This window comes from Heptranchias perlo, chromosome 12 (genome assembly GCF_035084215.1).
Source record: "Heptranchias perlo isolate sHepPer1 chromosome 12, sHepPer1.hap1, whole genome shotgun sequence".
Lineage (NCBI taxonomy): Eukaryota > Metazoa > Chordata > Chondrichthyes > Hexanchiformes > Hexanchidae > Heptranchias > Heptranchias perlo.
This window is the reverse complement of record NC_090336.1, coordinates 5734-24504: the sequence shown is the minus strand read 5'-3', so window position 1 is coordinate 24504 and position 18771 is coordinate 5734. Positions and strand designations below refer to the sequence as shown.

General features: G+C 55.3%; 1 protein-coding gene across 1 annotated transcript in view; it reads right to left on the bottom strand.

Moving 5' to 3' along the window:
* Nucleotides 1-18297, bottom strand: part of LOC137328106 (MAP kinase-activating death domain protein-like) — a gene marked incomplete at its 5' end in the record, with an annotated part of 176831 nt that extends 158534 nt beyond the window's left edge. Inside the window, 3 exons of the mRNA XM_067994288.1 lie at nt 9698-9854; nt 14866-15101; nt 18119-18297. Of these exons, the coding sequence (XP_067850389.1) occupies nt 9698-9854; nt 14866-15101; nt 18119-18297 (572 nt within the window). The remainder of the gene's footprint in view (nt 1-9697; nt 9855-14865; nt 15102-18118) is intronic.
* Between the last annotated feature and the right edge of the window lie 474 nt (nt 18298-18771).

Here is an 18771-nt window from a genome sequence, read left to right as displayed (position 1 = left end):
TGCAGACTGACCATCAGGGAGTTCAGTCGGGAGGTCCCCACCCCAAATACTAAGGGTGCAGACCAGCCTTCAGGGAGTTCAGTCGGGGGGTCCCCACCCCAAATACTAAGGGTGCAGACCAGCCTTCAGGGAGTTCAGTCGGGGGGTCCCCACCCCAAATACTAAGGGTGCAGACCAGCCATCAGGGAGTTCAGTCGGGAGGTCCCATTCCCAAATACCAAGGGTGCAGACTGACCATCAGGGAGTTCAGTCGGGAGGTCCCCACCCCAAATACCAAGGGTGCAGACTGACCATCAGGAGAGTTCAGTCGGGAGGTCCCCACCTCAAATACCAAGGGTACAGACTGACCATCAGGAGAGTTCAGTCGGGAGGTCCCGACCCCAAATACCAAGGGTACAGACCAGCCATCAGGGAGTTCAGTCGGGAGGTCCCATTCCCAAATACCAAGGGTGCAGACCAGCCATCAGGAGAGTTCAGTCGGGAGGTCCCGACCCCAAATACCAAGGGTGCAGACCGACCATCAGGGAGTTCAGTCGGGAGGTCCCCGACCCCAAATACCAAGGGTACAGACCAGCCATCAGGGAGTTCAGTCGGGAGGTCCCATTCCCAAATACCAAGGGTGCAGACCAGCCATCAGGAGAGTTCAGTCGGGAGGTCCCGACCCCAAATACCAAGGGTACAGACCAACCATCAGGGAGTTCAGTCGGGAGGTCCCCACCCCAAATACCAAGGGTACAGACCGACCATCAGGGAGTTCAGTCGGGGGGTCCCCACCCCAAATACCAAGGGTACAGACCAGCCATCAGGGAGTTCAGTCGGGAGGTCCCCATTCCCAAATACCAAGGGTACAGACCGACCATCAGGGAGTTCAGTCGGGAGGTCCCCACCCCAAATACTAAGGGTGCAGACCAGCCTTCAGGGAGTTCAGTCGGGGGGTCCCCACCCCAAATACTAAGGGTGCAGACCAGCCTTCAGGGAGTTCAGTCGGGGGGTCCCCACCCCAAATACTAAGGGTGCAGACCGACCATCAGGGAGTTCAGTCGGGAGGTCCCCACCCCAAATACCAAGGGTACAGACCAGCCATCAGGGAGTTCAGTCGGGAGGTCCCCATTCCCAAATACCAAGGGTGCAGACTGACCATCAGGAGAGTTCAGTCGGGGGGTCCCCACCCCAAATACCAAGGGTACAGACCGACCATCAGGGAGTTCAGTCGGGAGGTCCCCACCCCAAATACTAAGGGTGCAGACCAGCCATCAGGGAGTTCAGTCGGGAGGTCCCCACCCCAAATACCAAGGGTGCAGACCAGCCATCAGGGAGTTCAGTCGGGAGGTCCCATTCCCAAATACCAAGGGTACAGACCAGCCATCAGGGAGTTCAGTCGGGAGGTCCCATTCCCAAATACCAAGGGTGCAGACCAGCCATCAGGGAGTTCAGTCGGGAGGTCCCCACCCCAAATACCAAGGGTGCAGACCGACCATCAGGGAGTTCAGTCGGGAGGTCCCCATTCCCAAATACCAAGGGTACAGACTGACCATCAGGGAGTTCAGTCGGGAGGTCCCGACCCCAAATACCAAGGGTACAGACCGACCATCAGGGAGTTCAGTCGGGAGGTCCCCACCCCAAATACCAAGGGTGCAGACCGACCATCAGGGAGTTCAGTCGGGAGGTCCCCATTCCCAAATACCAAGGGTGCAGACCGACCATCAGGGAGTTCAGTCGGGGGGTCCCCACCCCAAATACCAAGGGTGCAGACCGACCATCAGGGAGTTCAGTCGGGAGGACCCACCTCAAATACCAAGGGTGCAGACCGACCATCAGGGAGTTCAGTCGGGAGGTCCCCACCTCAAATACCAAGGGTGCAGACCGACCATCAGGGAGTTCAGTCGGGAGGACCCATTCCCAAATACCAAGGGTGCAGACTGACCATCAGGGAGTTCAGTCGGGGGGTCCCCACCCCAAATACCAAGGGTACAGACCGACCATCAGGGAGTTCAGTCGGGAGGTCCCCACCTCAAATACCAAGGGTACAGACTGACCATCAGGAGAGTTCAGTCGGGAGGTCCCGACCCCAAATACCAAGGGTACAGACCAGCCATCAGGGAGTTCAGTCGGGAGGTCCCATTCCCAAATACCAAGGGTGCAGACCAGCCATCAGGGAGTTCAGTCGGGAGGTCCCCACCCCAAATACCAAGGGTACAGACCGACCATCAGGGAGTTCAGTCGGGGGGTCCCCACCCCAAATACCAAGGGTACAGACCGACCATCAGGGAGTTCAGTCGGGAGGTCCCCACCCCAAATACCAAGGGTACAGACTGACCATCAGGGAGTTCAGTCGGGGGGTCCCCACCCCAAATACCAAGGGTACAGACCGACCATCAGGAGAGTTCAGTCGGGGGGTCCCCACCCCAAATACCAAGGGTGCAGACTGACCATCAGGGAGTTCAGTCGGGAGGTCCCCACCCCAAATACCAAGGGTACAGACCAGCCATCAGGGAGTTCAGTCGGGAGGTCCCCACCCCAAATACCAAGGGTGCAGACTGACCATCAGGGAGTTCAGTCGGGGGGTCCCCACCCCAAATACCAAGGGTGCAGACCAGCCATCAGGGAGTTCAGTCGGGGGGTCCCCACCCCAAATACCAAGGGTGCAGACTGACCATCAGGGAGTTCAGTCGGGAGGTCCCCATTCCCAAACACTAAGGGTACAGACCGACCATCAGGGAGTTCAGTCGGGAGGTCCCCACCCCAAATACCAAGGGTACAGACTGACCATCAGGGAGTTCAGTCGGGGGGTCCCCACCCCAAATACCAAGGGTACAGACTGACCATCAGGGAGTTCAGTCGGGAGGTCCCCACCCCAAATACCAAGGGTACAGACCAGCCATCAGGGAGTTCAGTCGGGGGGTCCCCACCCCAAATACCAAGGGTGCAGACCAGCCATCAGGGAGTTCAGTCGGGGGGTCCCCACCCCAAATACCAAGGGTGCAGACCAGCCATCAGGGAGTTCAGTCGGGAGGTCCCCACCCCAAATACCAAGGGTACAGACCGACCATCAGGGAGTTCAGTCGGGAGGTCCCCATTCCCAAATACCAAGGGTACAGACCAACCATCAGGGAGTTCAGTCGGGAGGTCCCCACCCCAAATACCAAGGGTACAGACCGACCATCAGGGAGTTCAGTCGGGAGGTCCCATTCCCAAATACCAAGGGTACAGACTGACCATCAGGGAGTTCAGTCGGGAGGTCCCCACCCCAAATACCAAGGGTACAGACTGACCATCAGGGAGTTCAGTCGGGAGGTCCCCACCCCAAATACCAAGGGTGCAGACTGACCATCAGGGAGTTCAGTCGGGAGGTCCCCACCCCAAATACCAAGGGTACAGACCAGCCATCAGGGAGTTCAGTCGGGAGGTCCCCACCCCAAATACCAAGGGTGCAGACTGACCATCAGGAGAGTTCAGTCGGGGGGTCCCCACCCCAAATACCAAGGGTGCAGACTGACCATCAGGAGAGTTCAGTCGGTGGGTCCCCACCCCAAATACCAAGGGTGCAGACTGACCATCAGGAGAGTTCAGTCGGGGGGTCCCCACCCCAAATACCAAGGGTACAGACCAGCCATCAGGGAGTTCAGTCGGGAGGTCCCCACCGCAAATACCAAGGGTGCAGACTGACCATCAGGAGAGTTCAGTCGGGGGGTCCCCACCCCAAATACCAAGGGTGCAGACCGACCATCAGGAGAGTTCAGTCGGGGGGTCCCCACCCCAAATACCAAGGGTGCAGACCGACCATCAGGGAGTTCAGTCGGGAGGTCCCATTCCCAAATACCAAGGGTACAGACCGACCATCAGGGAGTTCAGTCGGGGGGTCCCCATTCCCAAATACCAAGGGTGCAGACTGACCATCAGGGAGTTCAGTCGGGAGGTCCCCACCCCAAATACCAAGGGTGCAGACCGACCATCAGGAGAGTTCAGTCGGGGGGTCCCCACCCCAAATACCAAGGGTGCAGACTGACCATCAGGAGAGTTCAGTCGGGAGGTCCCCACCCCAAATACTAAGGGTGCAGACCGACCATCAGGAGAGTTCAGTCGGGGGGTCCCCACCCCAAATACCAAGGGTGCAGACCGACCATCAGGGAGTTCAGTCGGGGGGTCCCCACCCCAAATACCAAGGGTGCAGACCGACCATCAGGAGAGTTCAGTCGGGGGGTCCCCACCCCAAATACCAAGGGTGCAGACTGACCATCAGGAGAGTTCAGTCGGGGGGTCCCCACCCCAAATACCAAGGGTGCAGACCAACCATCAGGGAGTTCAGTCGGGAGGTCCCCACCCCAAATACCAAGGGTGCAGACTGACCATCAGGGAGTTCAGTCGGGGGGTCCCCACCCCAAATACCAAGGGTGCAGACTGACCATCAGGAGAGTTCAGTCGGGAGGTCCCGACCCCAAATACCAAGGGTACAGACCAGCCATCAGGGAGTTCAGTCGGGGGGTCCCCACCCCAAATACCAAGGGTGCAGACTGACCATCAGGAGAGTTCAGTCGGGAGGTCCCGACCCCAAATACCAAGGGTACAGACCAGCCATCAGGGAGTTCAGTCGGGAGGTCCCATTCCCAAATACCAAGGGTGCAGACCAGCCATCAGGGAGTTCAGTCGGGAGGTCCCCACCCCAAATACCAAGGGTGCAGACTGACCATCAGGGAGTTCAGTCGGGAGGTCCCCATTCCCAAATACCAAGGGTGCAGACCAGCCATCAGGAGAGTTCAGTCGGGAGGTCCCCACCCCAAATACCAAGGGTGCAGACCGACCATCAGGAGAGTTCAGTCGGGAGGTCCCCACCCCAAATACCAAGGGTGCAGACCGACCATCAGGGAGTTCAGTCGGGGGGTCCCCATTCCCAAATACTAAGGGTACAGACCAGCCATCAGGGAGTTCAGTCGGGAGGTCCCCACCTCAAATACCAAGGGTGCAGACCGACCATCAGGAGAGTTCAGTCGGGAGGTCCCCATTCCCAAATACTAAGGGTACAGACCAGCCATCAGGGAGTTCAGTCGGGAGGTCCCCACCTCAAATACCAAGGGTACAGACCGACCATCAGGGAGTTGAGTCGGGGGGTCCCCACCCCAAATACCAAGGGTGCAGACCGACCATCAGGGAGTTCAGTCGGGAGGTCCCCATTCCCAAATACCAAGGGTGCAGACCGACCATCAGGGAGTTCAGTCGGGAGGTCCCCATTCCCAAATACCAAGGGTACAGACCAGCCATCAGGGAGTTCAGTCGGGAGGTCCCCATTCCCAAATACCAAGGGTACAGACCGACCATCAGGGAGTTCAGTCGGGAGGTCCCATTCCCAAATACCAAGGGTACAGACCGACCATCAGGGAGTTCAGTCGGGAGGTCCCATTCCCAAACACTAAGGGTACAGACCGACCATCAGGGAGTTCAGTCGGGAGGACCCACCCCAAATACCAAGGGTGCAGACTGACCATCAGGGAGTTCAGTCGGGGGGTCCCCACCCCAAATACCAAGGGTGCAGACCGACCATCAGGGAGTTCAGTCGGGAGGTCCCCACCCCAAATACCAAGGGTGCAGACCGACCATCAGGGAGTTCAGTCGGGGGGTCCCCACCTCAAATACCAAGGGTGCAGACCGACCATCAGGGAGTTCAGTCGGGAGGTCCCCACCCCAAATACCAAGGGTGCAGACTGACCATCAGGGAGTTCAGTCGGGGGGTCCCCACCCCAAATACCAAGGGTGCAGACCGACCATCAGGGAGTTCAGTCGGGAGGTCCCCACCCCAAATACCAAGGGTGCAGACCGACCATCAGGGAGTTCAGTCGGGGGGTCCCCACCTCAAATACCAAGGGTGCAGACCGACCATCAGGGAGTTCAGTCGGGAGGTCCCCACCCCAAATACCAAGGGTGCAGACTGACCATCAGGGAGTTCAGTCGGGGGGTCCCCATTCCCAAATACCAAGGGTACAGACCAGCCATCAGGGAGTTCAGTCGGGGGGTCCCCATTCCCAAATACCAAGGGTGCAGACTGACCATCAGGGAGTTCAGTCGGGGGGTCCCCACCCCAAATACCAAGGGTACAGACCAGCCATCAGAGAGTTCAGTCGGGGGGTCCCCACCCCAAATACCAAGGGTACAGACCAGCCATCAGGGAGTTCAGTCGGGAGGTCCCCACCCCAAATACCAAGGGTACAGACCAGCCATCAGGGAGTTCAGTCGGGAGGTCCCATTCCCAAATACCAAGGGTACAGACCAGCCATCAGGGAGTTCAGTCGGGAGGTCCCCACCCCAAATACCAAGGGTACAGACCGACCATCAGGGAGTTCAGTCGGGGGGTCCCCACCCCAAATACCAAGGGTACAGACCGACCATCAGGGAGTTCAGTCGGGGGGTCCCCACCCCAAATACCAAGGGTGCAGACCGACCATCAGGGAGTTCAGTCGGGAGGTCCCCACCCCAAATACCAAGGGTACAGACCGACCATCAGGGAGTTCAGTCGGGAGGTCCCCACCCCAAATACCAAGGGTGCAGACCGACCATCAGGGAGTTCAGTCGGGAGGTCCCCACCTCAAATACCAAGGGTACAGACCGACCATCAGGAGAGTTCAGTCGGGAGGTCCCCACCTCAAATACCAAGGGTACAGACCGACCATCAGGAGAGTTCAGTCGGGAGGTCCCCACCCCAAATACCAAGGGTGCAGACCAGCCTTCAGGGAGTTCAGTCGGGAGGTCCCATTCCCAAATACCAAGGGTACAGACCAGCCATCAGGGAGTTCAGTCGGGAGGTCCCATTCCCAAATACCAAGGGTGCAGACCGACCATCAGGGAGTTCAGTCGGGGGGTCCCCACCCCAAATACCAAGGGTACAGACCAGCCATCAGGGAGTTCAGTCGGGAGGTCCCCACCCCAAATACCAAGGGTACAGACCGACCATCAGGGAGTTCAGTCGGGGGGTCCCCACCCCAAATACTAAGGGTGCAGACTGACCATCAGGGAGTTCAGTCGGGAGGTCCCCACCCCAAATACCAAGGGTACAGACCGACCATCAGGAGAGTTCAGTCGGGGGGTCCCCACCCCAAATACCAAGGGTGCAGACCGACCATCAGGGAGTTCAGTCGGGGGGTCCCCACACCAAATACCAAGGGTGCAGACCGACCATCAGGGAGTTCAGTCGGGAGGTCCCCACCCCAAATACCAAGGGTGCAGACCGACCATCAGGGAGTTCAGTCGGGAGGTCCCCACCCCAAATACCAAGGGTGCAGACCGACCATCAGGGAGTTCAGTCGGGAGGTCCCATTCCCAAATACCAAGGGTGCAGACCGACCATCAGGGAGTTCAGTCGGGAGGTCCCCATTCCCAAATACCAAGGGTACAGACCAGTCATCAGGAGAGTTCAGTCGGGAGGTCCCGACCCCAAATACCAAGGGTACAGACCGACCATCAGGGAGTTCAGTCGGGAGGTCCCCACCCCAAATACCAAGGGTACAGACCGACCATCAGGGAGTTCAGTCGGGGGGTCCCCACCCCAAATACCAAGGGTGCAGACCGACCATCAGGGAGTTCAGTCGGGAGGTCCCCATTCCCAAATACCAAGGGTACAGACCAGCCATCAGGGAGTTCAGTCGGGGGGTCCCCACCCCAAATACCAAGGGTGCAGACCGACCATCAGGGAGTTCAGTCGGGAGGTCCCGACCCCAAATACCAAGGGTGCAGACTGACCATCAGGGAGTTCAGTCGGGAGGTCCCCATTCCCAAATACCAAGGGTACAGACCGACCATCAGGGAGTTCAGTCGGGGGGTCCCCACCCCAAATACCAAGGGTGCAGACTGACCATCAGGGAGTTCAGTCGGGGGGTCCCCACCCCAAATACCAAGGGTGCAGACCGACCATCAGGGAGTTCAGTCGGGAGGTCCCCACCCCAAATACCAAGGGTGCAGACCAGCCATCAGGGAGTTCAGTCGGGAGGTCCCCATTCCCAAATACCAAGGGTGCAGACTGACCATCAGGGAGTTCAGTCGGGAGGTCCCCACCCCAAATACCAAGGGTGCAGACCAGCCATCAGGGAGTTCAGTCGGGAGGTCCCCATTCCCAAATACCAAGGGTGCAGACTGACCATCAGGGAGTTCAGTCGGGAGGTCCCCACCCCAAATACCAAGGGTGCAGACCGACCATCAGGAGAGTTCAGTCGGGAGGTCCCCATTCCCAAATACCAAGGGTGCAGACTGACCATCAGGGAGTTCAGTCGGGGGGTCCCCATTCCCAAATACCAAGGGTACAGACCGACCATCAGGGAGTTCAGTCGGGAGGTCCCCACCCCAAATACCAAGGGTGCAGACTGACCATCAGGGAGTTCAGTCGGGAGGTCCCATTCCCAAATACCAAGGGTGCAGACCGACCATCAGGGAGTTCAGTCGGGGGGTCCCCACCCCAAATACCAAGGGTGCAGACCGACCATCAGGGAGTTCAGTCGGGGGGTCCCCACCTCAAATACCAAGGGTACAGACCGACCATCAGGGAGTTCAGTCGGGAGGTCCCCACCCCAAATACCAAGGGTACAGACCGACCATCAGGGAGTTCAGTCGGGAGGTCCCCATTCCCAAATACCAAGGGTACAGACCGACCATCAGGGAGTTCAGTCGGGGGGTCCCCACCCCAAATACCAAGGGTGCAGACCGACCATCAGGGAGTTCAGTCGGGAGGTCCCCACCCCAAATACCAAGGGTGCAGACTGACCATCAGGGAGTTCAGTCGGGGGGTCCCCACCTCAAATACCAAGGGTACAGACCGACCATCAGGGAGTTCAGTCGGGAGGTCCCCACCTCAAATACCAAGGGTGCAGACTGACCATCAGGGAGTTCAGTCGGGGGGTCCCCATTCCCAAACACTAAGGGTACAGACCGACCATCAGGGAGTTCAGTCGGGGGGTCCCCACCTCAAATACCAAGGGTACAGACCGACCATCAGGGTGTTCAGTCGGGAGGTCCCCACCTCAAATACTAAGGGTACAGACCGACCATCAGGGAGTTCAGTCGGGAGGTCCCCACCCCAAATACCAAGGGTGCAGACCGACCATCAGGGAGTTCAGTCGGGAGGTCCCGACCCCAAATACCAAGGGTGCAGACTGACCATCAGGGAGTTCAGTCGGGAGGTCCCCACCTCAAATACCAAGCTTCGACTGACCATCAGGGAGTTCAGTCGGGAGGTCCCCACCCCAAATACCAAGGGTACAGACCGACCATCAGGGAGTTCAGTCGGGAGGTCCCGACCCCAAATACCAAGGGTGCAGACTGACCATCAGGGAGTTCAGTCGGGAGGTCCCCACCTCAAATACCAAGGGTGCAGACTGACCATCAGGGAGTTCAGTCGGGAGGTCCCCACCCCAAATACCAAGGGTACAGACCGACCATCAGGGAGTTCAGTCGGGAGGTCCCGACCCCAAATACCAAGGGTGCAGACTGACCATCAGGGAGTTCAGTCGGGAGGTCCCCACCTCAAATACCAAGCTTCGACTGACTGACTCCACAGGTGCTGCCCGACCGTCTCAGTATTTTCAGGTTCTGCAGGATTTTATTTGTGTTAACTGAATCGTTTGGGCGAGTCACCCGTCAGGTCTGCTCCCTAGGGCTTGGGTGCAGTGAATGGGGAGGGGGAGGGGGAGGGGGAGGGATTTCCACTCAGATCCAAACTAACCTGTCGTCTGTCGGCTCAGAGCCATCGTCTTTCTCGATGGGAATGTTGAGGGCCTCGGCGAGCTGCGAGTTACTGTCGTAGACACGGTAATAAATGGGCTGAAGCTGATGGGCGTACCACTTGGGCTTGTCTCCAATCAGAGCTGGGTCAAACACGTCTGGTTAAAGAGAAACAAAACCAGATCTATTCTAGTCTGTACAGAAAACCAGGATTAAAACAGACCCTCCCTTCAGTAACTGGAGTTAGACACCAGGATTAAAACAGACCCTCCCTTCAGTAACTGGAGTTAGACACCAGGATTAAAACAGACCCTCCCTTCAGTAACTGGAGTTAGACACCAGGATTAAAACAGACCCTCCCTTCAGTAACTGGAGTTAGACACCAGGATTAAAACAGACCCTCCCTTCAGTAACTGGAGTTAGACACCAGGATTAAAACAGACCCTCCCTTCAGTAACTGGAGTTAGACACCAGGATTAAAACAGACCCTCCCTTCAGTAACTGGAGTTAGACACCAGGATTAAAACAGACCCTCCCTTCAGTAACTGGAGTTAGACACCAGGATTAAAACAGACCCTCCCTTCAGTAACTGGAGTTAGACACCAGGATTAAAACAGACCCTCCCTTCAGTAACTGGAGTTCGACACCAGGATTAAAACAGACCCTCCCTTCAGTAACTGGAGTTCGACACCAGGATTAAAACAGACCCTCCCTTCAGTAACTGGAGTTAGACACCAGGATTAAAACAGACCCTCCCTTCAGTAACTGGAGTTAGACACCAGGATTAAAACAGACCCTCCCTTCAGTCACTGGAGTTAGACACCAGGATTAAAACAGACCCTCCCTTCAGTAACTGGAGTTAGACACCAGGATTAAAACAGACCCTCCCTTCAGTAACTGGAGTTAGACACCAGGATTAAAACAGATGTGGTGTGGTGGGTGCAGAGTCTCTGCATGCCTTTCGGTGGTATCTGGACCAGTTACGGACTGGGGCTGAAATTGCATCATATGGAGGGTAAGTGGATTAACAGTTACTGTAACACACGGTCCATGTGATCGGCTGGACTGGTCTCAACAGCCTGAGGGGTTTGGAAAGGAATGTTCCAGGTTTATTTTCCCCCTTACTGGCCCTGGGTTTTTCTCTGGATTTTTTGCCCCTCCCTTGAGATTACATAGCTGTGGGTGAGGGGCAGAGGCAGTGTCTGGTCAGAGTGCTCCTCACATCGTGGTCGGGGGGATGGTCGGGGGGGGGGGGCAGCGGGCGGGTCGGGGTGCTCCTCACATCGTGGTCGGGGGGGGGGGCAGTGGGCGGGTCGGGGTGCTCCACACATTGTGGTTGGGGGGTGGGGCAGTGGGCGGGTCGGGGTGCTCCTCACATCGTGGTTGGGGGGTGGTCGGGGGGGGGGGGGGGGCAGTGGGCGGGTCGGGGTGCTCCACACATCATGAATGAGCAGCTGGTCTTTCCCTGCCTGTCATTTTCGTATGTTTCGTACATAAGAACTGGAAGAGGCCATTCAAACCCTTGAGCCTGTTCTGTCATTCTATTTGATCACGGCTCATCTGTACCTCAACTCCATTTCCCCGCCTGTGTTCCATGTCCCTTGATACCCTGACCCAATAAAAATCCATTCATCTCAGTCTTGAAAATTTCATCAGTTTTCCTGTCTTCCATCCCCCCCGCCCAACCCCCCCGCCCAACCCCCCCGCCCAACCCCCCCGCCCGCCCGCCCAGCCCAACCCGCCCAGCCCAACCCGCCCAGCCCAACCCGCCCAGCCCAACCCGCCCAGCCCGCCCAGCCCAACCCACCCAGCCCAACCCCCCCGCCCAACCCCCCCGCCCGCCCGCCCCGCCCAGCCCACCCAGCCCAACCCCCCCGCCCAACCCCCCCGCCCGCCCGCCCCGCCCAGCCCAGCCCAACCCGCCCAACCCGCCCAGTCCAACCCGCCCAGCCCAGCCCAACCCGCCCAACCCGCCCAGCCCAACCCGCCCAACCCGCCCAGCCCAACCCGCCCAGCCCAACCCGCCCAGCCCAACCCGCCCAGCCCAACCCGCCCAGCCCAACCCCCCAGCCCAACCCCCCAGTCCAACCCGCCCAACCCCCCAGTCCAACCCGCCCAACCCCCCAGTCCAACCCGCCCAACCCCCCAGTCCAACCCCCCAGTCCAACCCGCCCAACCCTCCAGTCCAACCCGCCCAACCCCCCAGTCCAACCCGCCCAACCCCCCAGTCCAACCCCCCAGTCCAACCCCCCAGTCCAACCCCCCAGTCCAACCCCCCAGTCCAACCCGCCCAACCCCCCAGTCCAACCCGCCCAACCCCCCAGTCCAACCCGCCCAACCCCCCAGTCCAACCCGCCCAACCCCCCAGTCCAACCCGCCCAACCCCCCAGTCCAACCCGCCCAACCCCCCAGTCCAACCCACCCAACCCCCCAGTCCAACCCGCCCAACCCCCCAGTCCAACCCGCCCAACCCCCCAGTCCAACCCGCCCAACCCCCCAGTCCAACCCGCCCAACCCCCCAGTCCAACCCGCCCAACCCCCCAGTCCAACCCGCCCAACCCCCCAGTCCAACCCGCCCAACCCCCCAGTCCAACCCGCCCAACCCCCCAGTCCAACCCGCCCAACCTCCCGGTCCAACAGAGATTTAGTGAAGAAACTGGCTGGTTCTAACGAGGGGAGACAATGATGGGAAGCACACTGAGCACTCAATCACAAGTCATCCTCCATGTACAGGGAGAAGTCAGCCAGACACTACGGGTGCACGTTCCTTTAAAACAGGGGTTGCTGAGCCCCCCCCTCTTCAGAGATTCATGTCCCATTCAGCCCCCACCTGTTTAAGAAACAGTATTTTTATATTAATGTCAGTGCAGATATAACTGGTAACCTGAAATACTGTAGCTGGTTTCATTCTGCTCCCGTACACTTTTGGGTTTTAACATGAAGTCCAATCACGTAAGTAGAACTCACAGGTGGGGAAGTTCCTCAGATCCGTTCCCTGGTGTAAACGGGGGTCTCTCTCGCTTCTGGTGAAGCATCATCCCCCCGTGACTGTGCGAGCACCTTCACTGAGGGGGAAACTGCGGACCTCTGCTCTCTCCGGGTGGGGGATGTGAGCCGGGTGGGGGATCAACGACCCTCTCCAGACAGGCCTGTGCTCAGGGTGTTTGGGGATGGGACAGGGAGCCACGAATCGTTGGGTTGCTTCTAAGGAGGTCAAATATAAGTTGAATATTTTGTGTAAACATCGAGGACCCGGGAGTGTAGACACCATTATAATTTACTTCTCAATTTAAGATGGTGCCAAACAAGCAGCATCATAAAATCCAAGTATGGACAAAGAAACTTTCCTGAAAGGTGCAGAGTACTGGGCAAGAGAGACATTTTTGAGGTGAGGGCCGGTTTTTAAAAGGAGGGCCATTTATCAGACTTCTTTCCTCCTTCATCTAACCCTATCAGCATACCCTTCTATTCCTTTCTCCCTCATGTGTTTATCTAGCTTCTCCTTAAATGCATCTATGCTATTCGCCTGAACTACTCCTTGTGGTAGTGAGTTCCACATTCTCACCACTCTCTGGGTAAAGAAGTTTCTCCTGAATTCCCTATTGGATTTATTAGTAACTATCATATTTATGGCCCCTAGTTCTGGCCTCCCCCACGAGTGGAAACATCTTCTCCACATCTACCCTATCAAATCCTTTCATAGTCTTAAAGATCCGGATCACCCCTCAGCCTTCCCTATGCTAAAGAAACGAGTCCCTGCTCAGTCTTTCCCGATAGGTGTAACCTCTTAGTTCTGGTATCGATTCCCTTTAAACATCCCTTGGGACCGTGACGACTTCAACGCAGGGACAGGAAACGACCGCTCCACAGAGCTGCAGAACCATTTAACAGGTTTTTAAATTGACTTGCTCTTTAATTCTCTGTGGGAGCAGGGGCTCCAGGGCTCATGAGCACCTCTAAAAAATAAATTTATGCAGCACATAGGTACAAACCAGAAGGCAGACAACTGTTTTTTTTTGTTAACTGAAGGAAACATTTAAGCGGAGGAGTATTGAAAGTACCTGTAAGGTACAGCGCCACAATGGAGACAATACGTATTGCAGGCATTACCTGTCTGAGTGACAACGAGCGACCTCCTCACACCACCCCCGCCCCCCCCCCTCCCACCCAAATACACTCAGCACGCCTGCCCCCCACGGGAATCTCTGCTTTAAGCATCCATTAGAGATCCCAAAGGGATTTGGGAGCCCAAGTACACAAATCACTAAAAGCTCGAGGACAGGTACACAAAATAATGAAAAAGAGTAATGGAATGTTGTCCTTTCTCTCGGGGGCTGGAATACTAAGGGGGGGGGGGGTGGGGGGCAGTGATGTTCCAGCTGTACAGAGCTCTGGTTAGACCCCACCTGGAGTATTGTGTTCAGTTCTGGGCACCGCACCTCAGGAAGGATATATGGGCCTCGGAGGGGGTGCAGTGCAGATTCAGGAATGATACCGGGGCTAAAAGGGTTAAATTACGCAGACAGGTTGCACAGACGAGGCTTGTATTCCCTCGAATATAGATGATTAAGGGGTGATCTAATTGAGGTGTTCAAAGTGTTAAAAGGATTCGATAGGGCAGATACAGAAAAACTACTTCCTCTGGTGGGGGAATCCAGAAAAAGGGGGCAGAACCTTAAAATTAGAGTTAGGCCGTTCAGGGGTGAAATCAGGAAGCACTTTTTCCACACAAAGGGTAGTGGAAGTCTGGAGCTCTCTCCACAAAAGATCGTAGATGCTGGGGGTCAATTGGAGCTTTCAAGACTGAGGTCGGTAGATTTTTATTAGTCAAAGGTATTAAGGGATACAGAACCAAGGTGGGTAAATGGAGTTAAGATACAGATCAACCACGATTTAACTGAAGGCGGAACAGTCTCAAGAGGCTGAATGGCCTCCTCCTGTTCCTATGTTCCATTAGGCTCAAAGACAAGGACTGAGAGCCCAGTATGGTGGAGAGGGAGCACTGAACCTTCTCCCTCCATGCAGCACCCGACTCTCTCTGATGGGACACACACAGTGACAGGTCCAGTCTCCGCTGGCTGGCCCACACTGGGTGCAGACGAACACTCCCACAACCCTTCACGGGTGTTCCATCAAGCAGCAGTGCCTCCCCCACCCTCCCTCACTCACTGTTGTGGATCCGTTGGAAGGTGTAGTTGGTGGGATTCAGAGACCATTCCCCAAAATACTCCACGGCCTGAGTCCGAGCCAACTTCTCCGTGAACAGCGACTGCTTGGGTCTGGACGCCAGGAAGGAATTGACCTGGAACGCAACGACGGGCCGGGGGAAGAGTCTGAGGGTCCGGGTATGGGCCAGAAAACCCTGCAACACGTTGGGGGAATTGAAGAACCGCACCATGGCAACCCTGAGAACCGAGGAAGGAAGTACAGTAAGGTTAAATAGCAGCAAGAAGGCAGCTCAGCTCAACATAGACAATGTGGGCAGCACAGATAGGCACATGGATGGACACACACACACACACACACACACCATCATAGTGGGTACAGCACAGGACGAGGCCATTCGGCCCATCGTGCTTATGCCGGTTCTTTGAAAGAGCTATCCAATTAGTCCCATTCCTCTGCTCTTTCCCAGTAGCCCAGTAAAATTTTTCCCTTCAAGTATTTATCCGATTCCCTTTTGAAAGTTATTATTGAATCTGCTTCCACCGCCCTTTCAGGCAGTGAGTTCCAGATCATCACAACTCACTGTGTAAAAATATGTTCCCTCATCTCCCCTCTGGTTCTTTGACCAATCACCTTAAACCTGTGTCCTCTGGTTACCGAACCCTCTGTCACTGGAAACAGTTTCTCCTTATTTACTCTATCAGAACCGTTCATGATTTTGAACACCTCAATCAAATCTCCCCTTAACCTTCTCTGCTCTAAGAAGGACAACCCCAGCTTCTCCAGTCTATCCACATAACTGAAGTCCCTCATCCCTGGTATCATTCTAGTAAATCTCTTCTGCACCCTCTCTAAGGCCTTCACATCCTTCCTAAAGTGTGGTGCCCAGAACTGGACACAATTCTCCAGTTGTGGTCGAACAGAGAATAAAGGTTTAGCATAACTTCCTTGCTTTTGTACTCTGTGCCTCTATTATTAAAGCCCAGGATCCCAAATGTTTTTTTTAAAACAACCTTCTCAACTTGTCCTGCCACCTTCAAAGATTTGAGTATGTGCATCCCCAGGTCTCTCTGTCCCTGCGTCCCCTTTAAAATTGTGCCCTTTAGTTTATATTGCCTCTCCTCATTCTTCCCATCAAAATGTATCACTTCACACTTCTCTGCATTAAATTGCATCTGCCACGTATCTGCCCATTTCACCAGTCTGTCTCTGTCCTCCTGAAGTCTTGATGTGGAGATGCCGGTGATGAACTGGGGTTGACAATTGTAAACAATTTTACAACACCAAGTTATAGTCCAACAATTTTTATTTGAAATCTACAAGCTTTCGGAGGCTTCCTCCTTCCTCAGGTAAATGTCAAGAGCTCCTTGAAGCCTACGCATTTATACATATAGAACAATACATGGTGTTTACAGACTGCCCCTGCAACTGCCCATTGCCAAGGCAATCACCGTGTTCAGACAGAGAGGTGTCACCTACAGAACCCCCGAATACACATTCAACAAAAAAACAAACAGGAAAAAAAAGAGAGAAGTCTGTTACTATCCTCTGAGTTTCGTGTCATCTGCAAACTTTGAAATTATACCCTCTATACCCAAGTCCAGGTCATTAATATTTATCAAAAAGAGCAGTAGTCCTAATAACTGACCCCTGGGGAACACCACTGAATATTTCCCTCCAGTCTGAAAAACAACCGTTCACCACAACTCTCTGCTTTCTGTCCCCTAGACAATTTCATATCCACACTGACACTGTCCCTTTAATCCCATGGGCTTTAATTTTGCTTCCAAGCCTATCATGTGGCACTTTATCAAACGCCTTTTGAAAGTCCGTATACACATCAACCACACTACCCTCATCAACCCTCTCCGTTACTTCATCAAAAAACTCAAGTTAGTCAAACACGATTTTCCTTTAACAAACCCATGCTGACTTTTATTTATTAGCCCACACTTTTCCGAGTGCCGATTAATTTTGTCCCGGATTATTGTCTCTAAAAGTTTCCTCATCACCGACATTAGGCTGCCTGGCCTGTAATTGACGGGTTTATCCCTCTCCCCTTTTTTGAACAGGGGTGTAACATTTACAATCCTCCAGTCCTCCGGCACAGTCCCCATATCCGGGGAGGATTGGAAGATTGTGACCAGAGCCTCTGCAATTCCCACCCTTACTTCCCTCAGTAACCGAGGATGGAGACCATCCGGACCGGGTGACTATTCTACTTTGAGTACTGTCAATCTTTTAGGTCACTCCTTTATTTTTTTTATCCTCTCCAATATCACCACTGCCTCCTCCTTTACTGTGACATTGGCAGAATCCTCTCCTCCAGTGAAGACCGATGTGAATTATTCATTTATTACCTCAGCCATGCCCCCTGCCTCCACAAGATCATCTTTTGTATCCCTAATCGGCCCCACCCTCTCCTTTGACTCCCCTTTTACTATTTATATGTTTATAAGAGACTTTTGGGTTCCCTTTTATGTTACCCACTAATCTATTCTCACTCTCTCTTTTTGTCCCTCTTATTCCCTTTTTTAGATCTGTATTCAGCTTCGTTCTCTACTGTATTATGAACATTACATTTATCATCAGCCTCCTTTTTCTGTTTCACTTTACTCTCTATATCTTTAGTCATCCAGGGAGCTCTAGCTTTGGATGCCCTTCCTTTCCCCCTCATGGGAATGTGTCTACTCTGTACCCGAACCATCTCCTCCTTGAGGGTCTCCCATTGTTCAATTACTGTTTCACCCAATAATTTTTGATTCCAATCAACCCGGGCAAGATCCTTTCTAACTCACTGAAATGAACCCTCCTCCAGTTAAGTATTTTCACAATTGATTGTTCCTTGTCCTTTTCGATAACTATTTTAAACCTAATGATATTATGATCACTGTTCCCCAAATGCTCCCCCACTGAAACATGCTCCACTTGCCCCACAACTGATTCCTTCCTCGTTGGGCTGGAAACACACTGTTCCAGAAAGTTCTCGAACACGTCAGGAATTCCGCGCCCTCTTTGCCCTTCACACTGTGACTGTCCCAGTCTATAATGGGATAATTTAAGTCGGACGCTCACACACTCGGACATTCTGAACGAGGCTGCAGCCTAACCTTGGCTTCGGGCACTCTCTTTCATTCTGTGGTATATATTACAGGCAGTCGGAGTCTAACCTTACCCTCAAGGTATTTGGGTTAGGGAGAATGATGCAGTGACCCCCGTGAGGCCTGGGCAGTTCCAGGCCCGCGCTTGGACTCACCGGGTGGCGATGTCCACCGAGTCCACGTCGTTGCCGTAGATCAGGGGGTTGAACTCCGTGGACGGAGTGGAGGTCTGCTCATCCCGGGGCCGACCAGCCAGCAGCGGCAACTCCTGCGCTTCATTAAACTTCTCCAGGTTCAGGATGGGTTGAGTGTTCAAGCTCATGCTCGCCAGCGCCTGCCACAGGACGAGGGCAAGAACAGCTTCAACATACAGCAAAACCCAAGGTAGAGCTCCCCCCATCACCCACCGACAGACCGAGCTCCCCCCATCACCCACTGAGACCGAGCTCCCCCCATCACCCACCGACAGACCGAGCTCCCCCCATCACCCACTGAGACCGAGCTCCCCCCATCACCCACCGACAGACCGAGCTCCCCCCATCACCCACTGACAGACCGAGCTCCCCCCATCACCCACCGACAGACCGAGCTCCCCCATCACCCACTGACAGACCGAGCTCCCCCCATCACCCACCGACAGACCGAGCTCCCCCATCACCCACTGAGACCGAGCTCCCCCATCACCCACTGAGACCGAGCTCCCCCCATCACCCACTGACAGACCGAGCTCCCCCCATCACCCACTGACAGACCGAGCTCCCCCCATCACCCACTGAGACCGAGCTCCCCCCATCACCCACTGAGACCG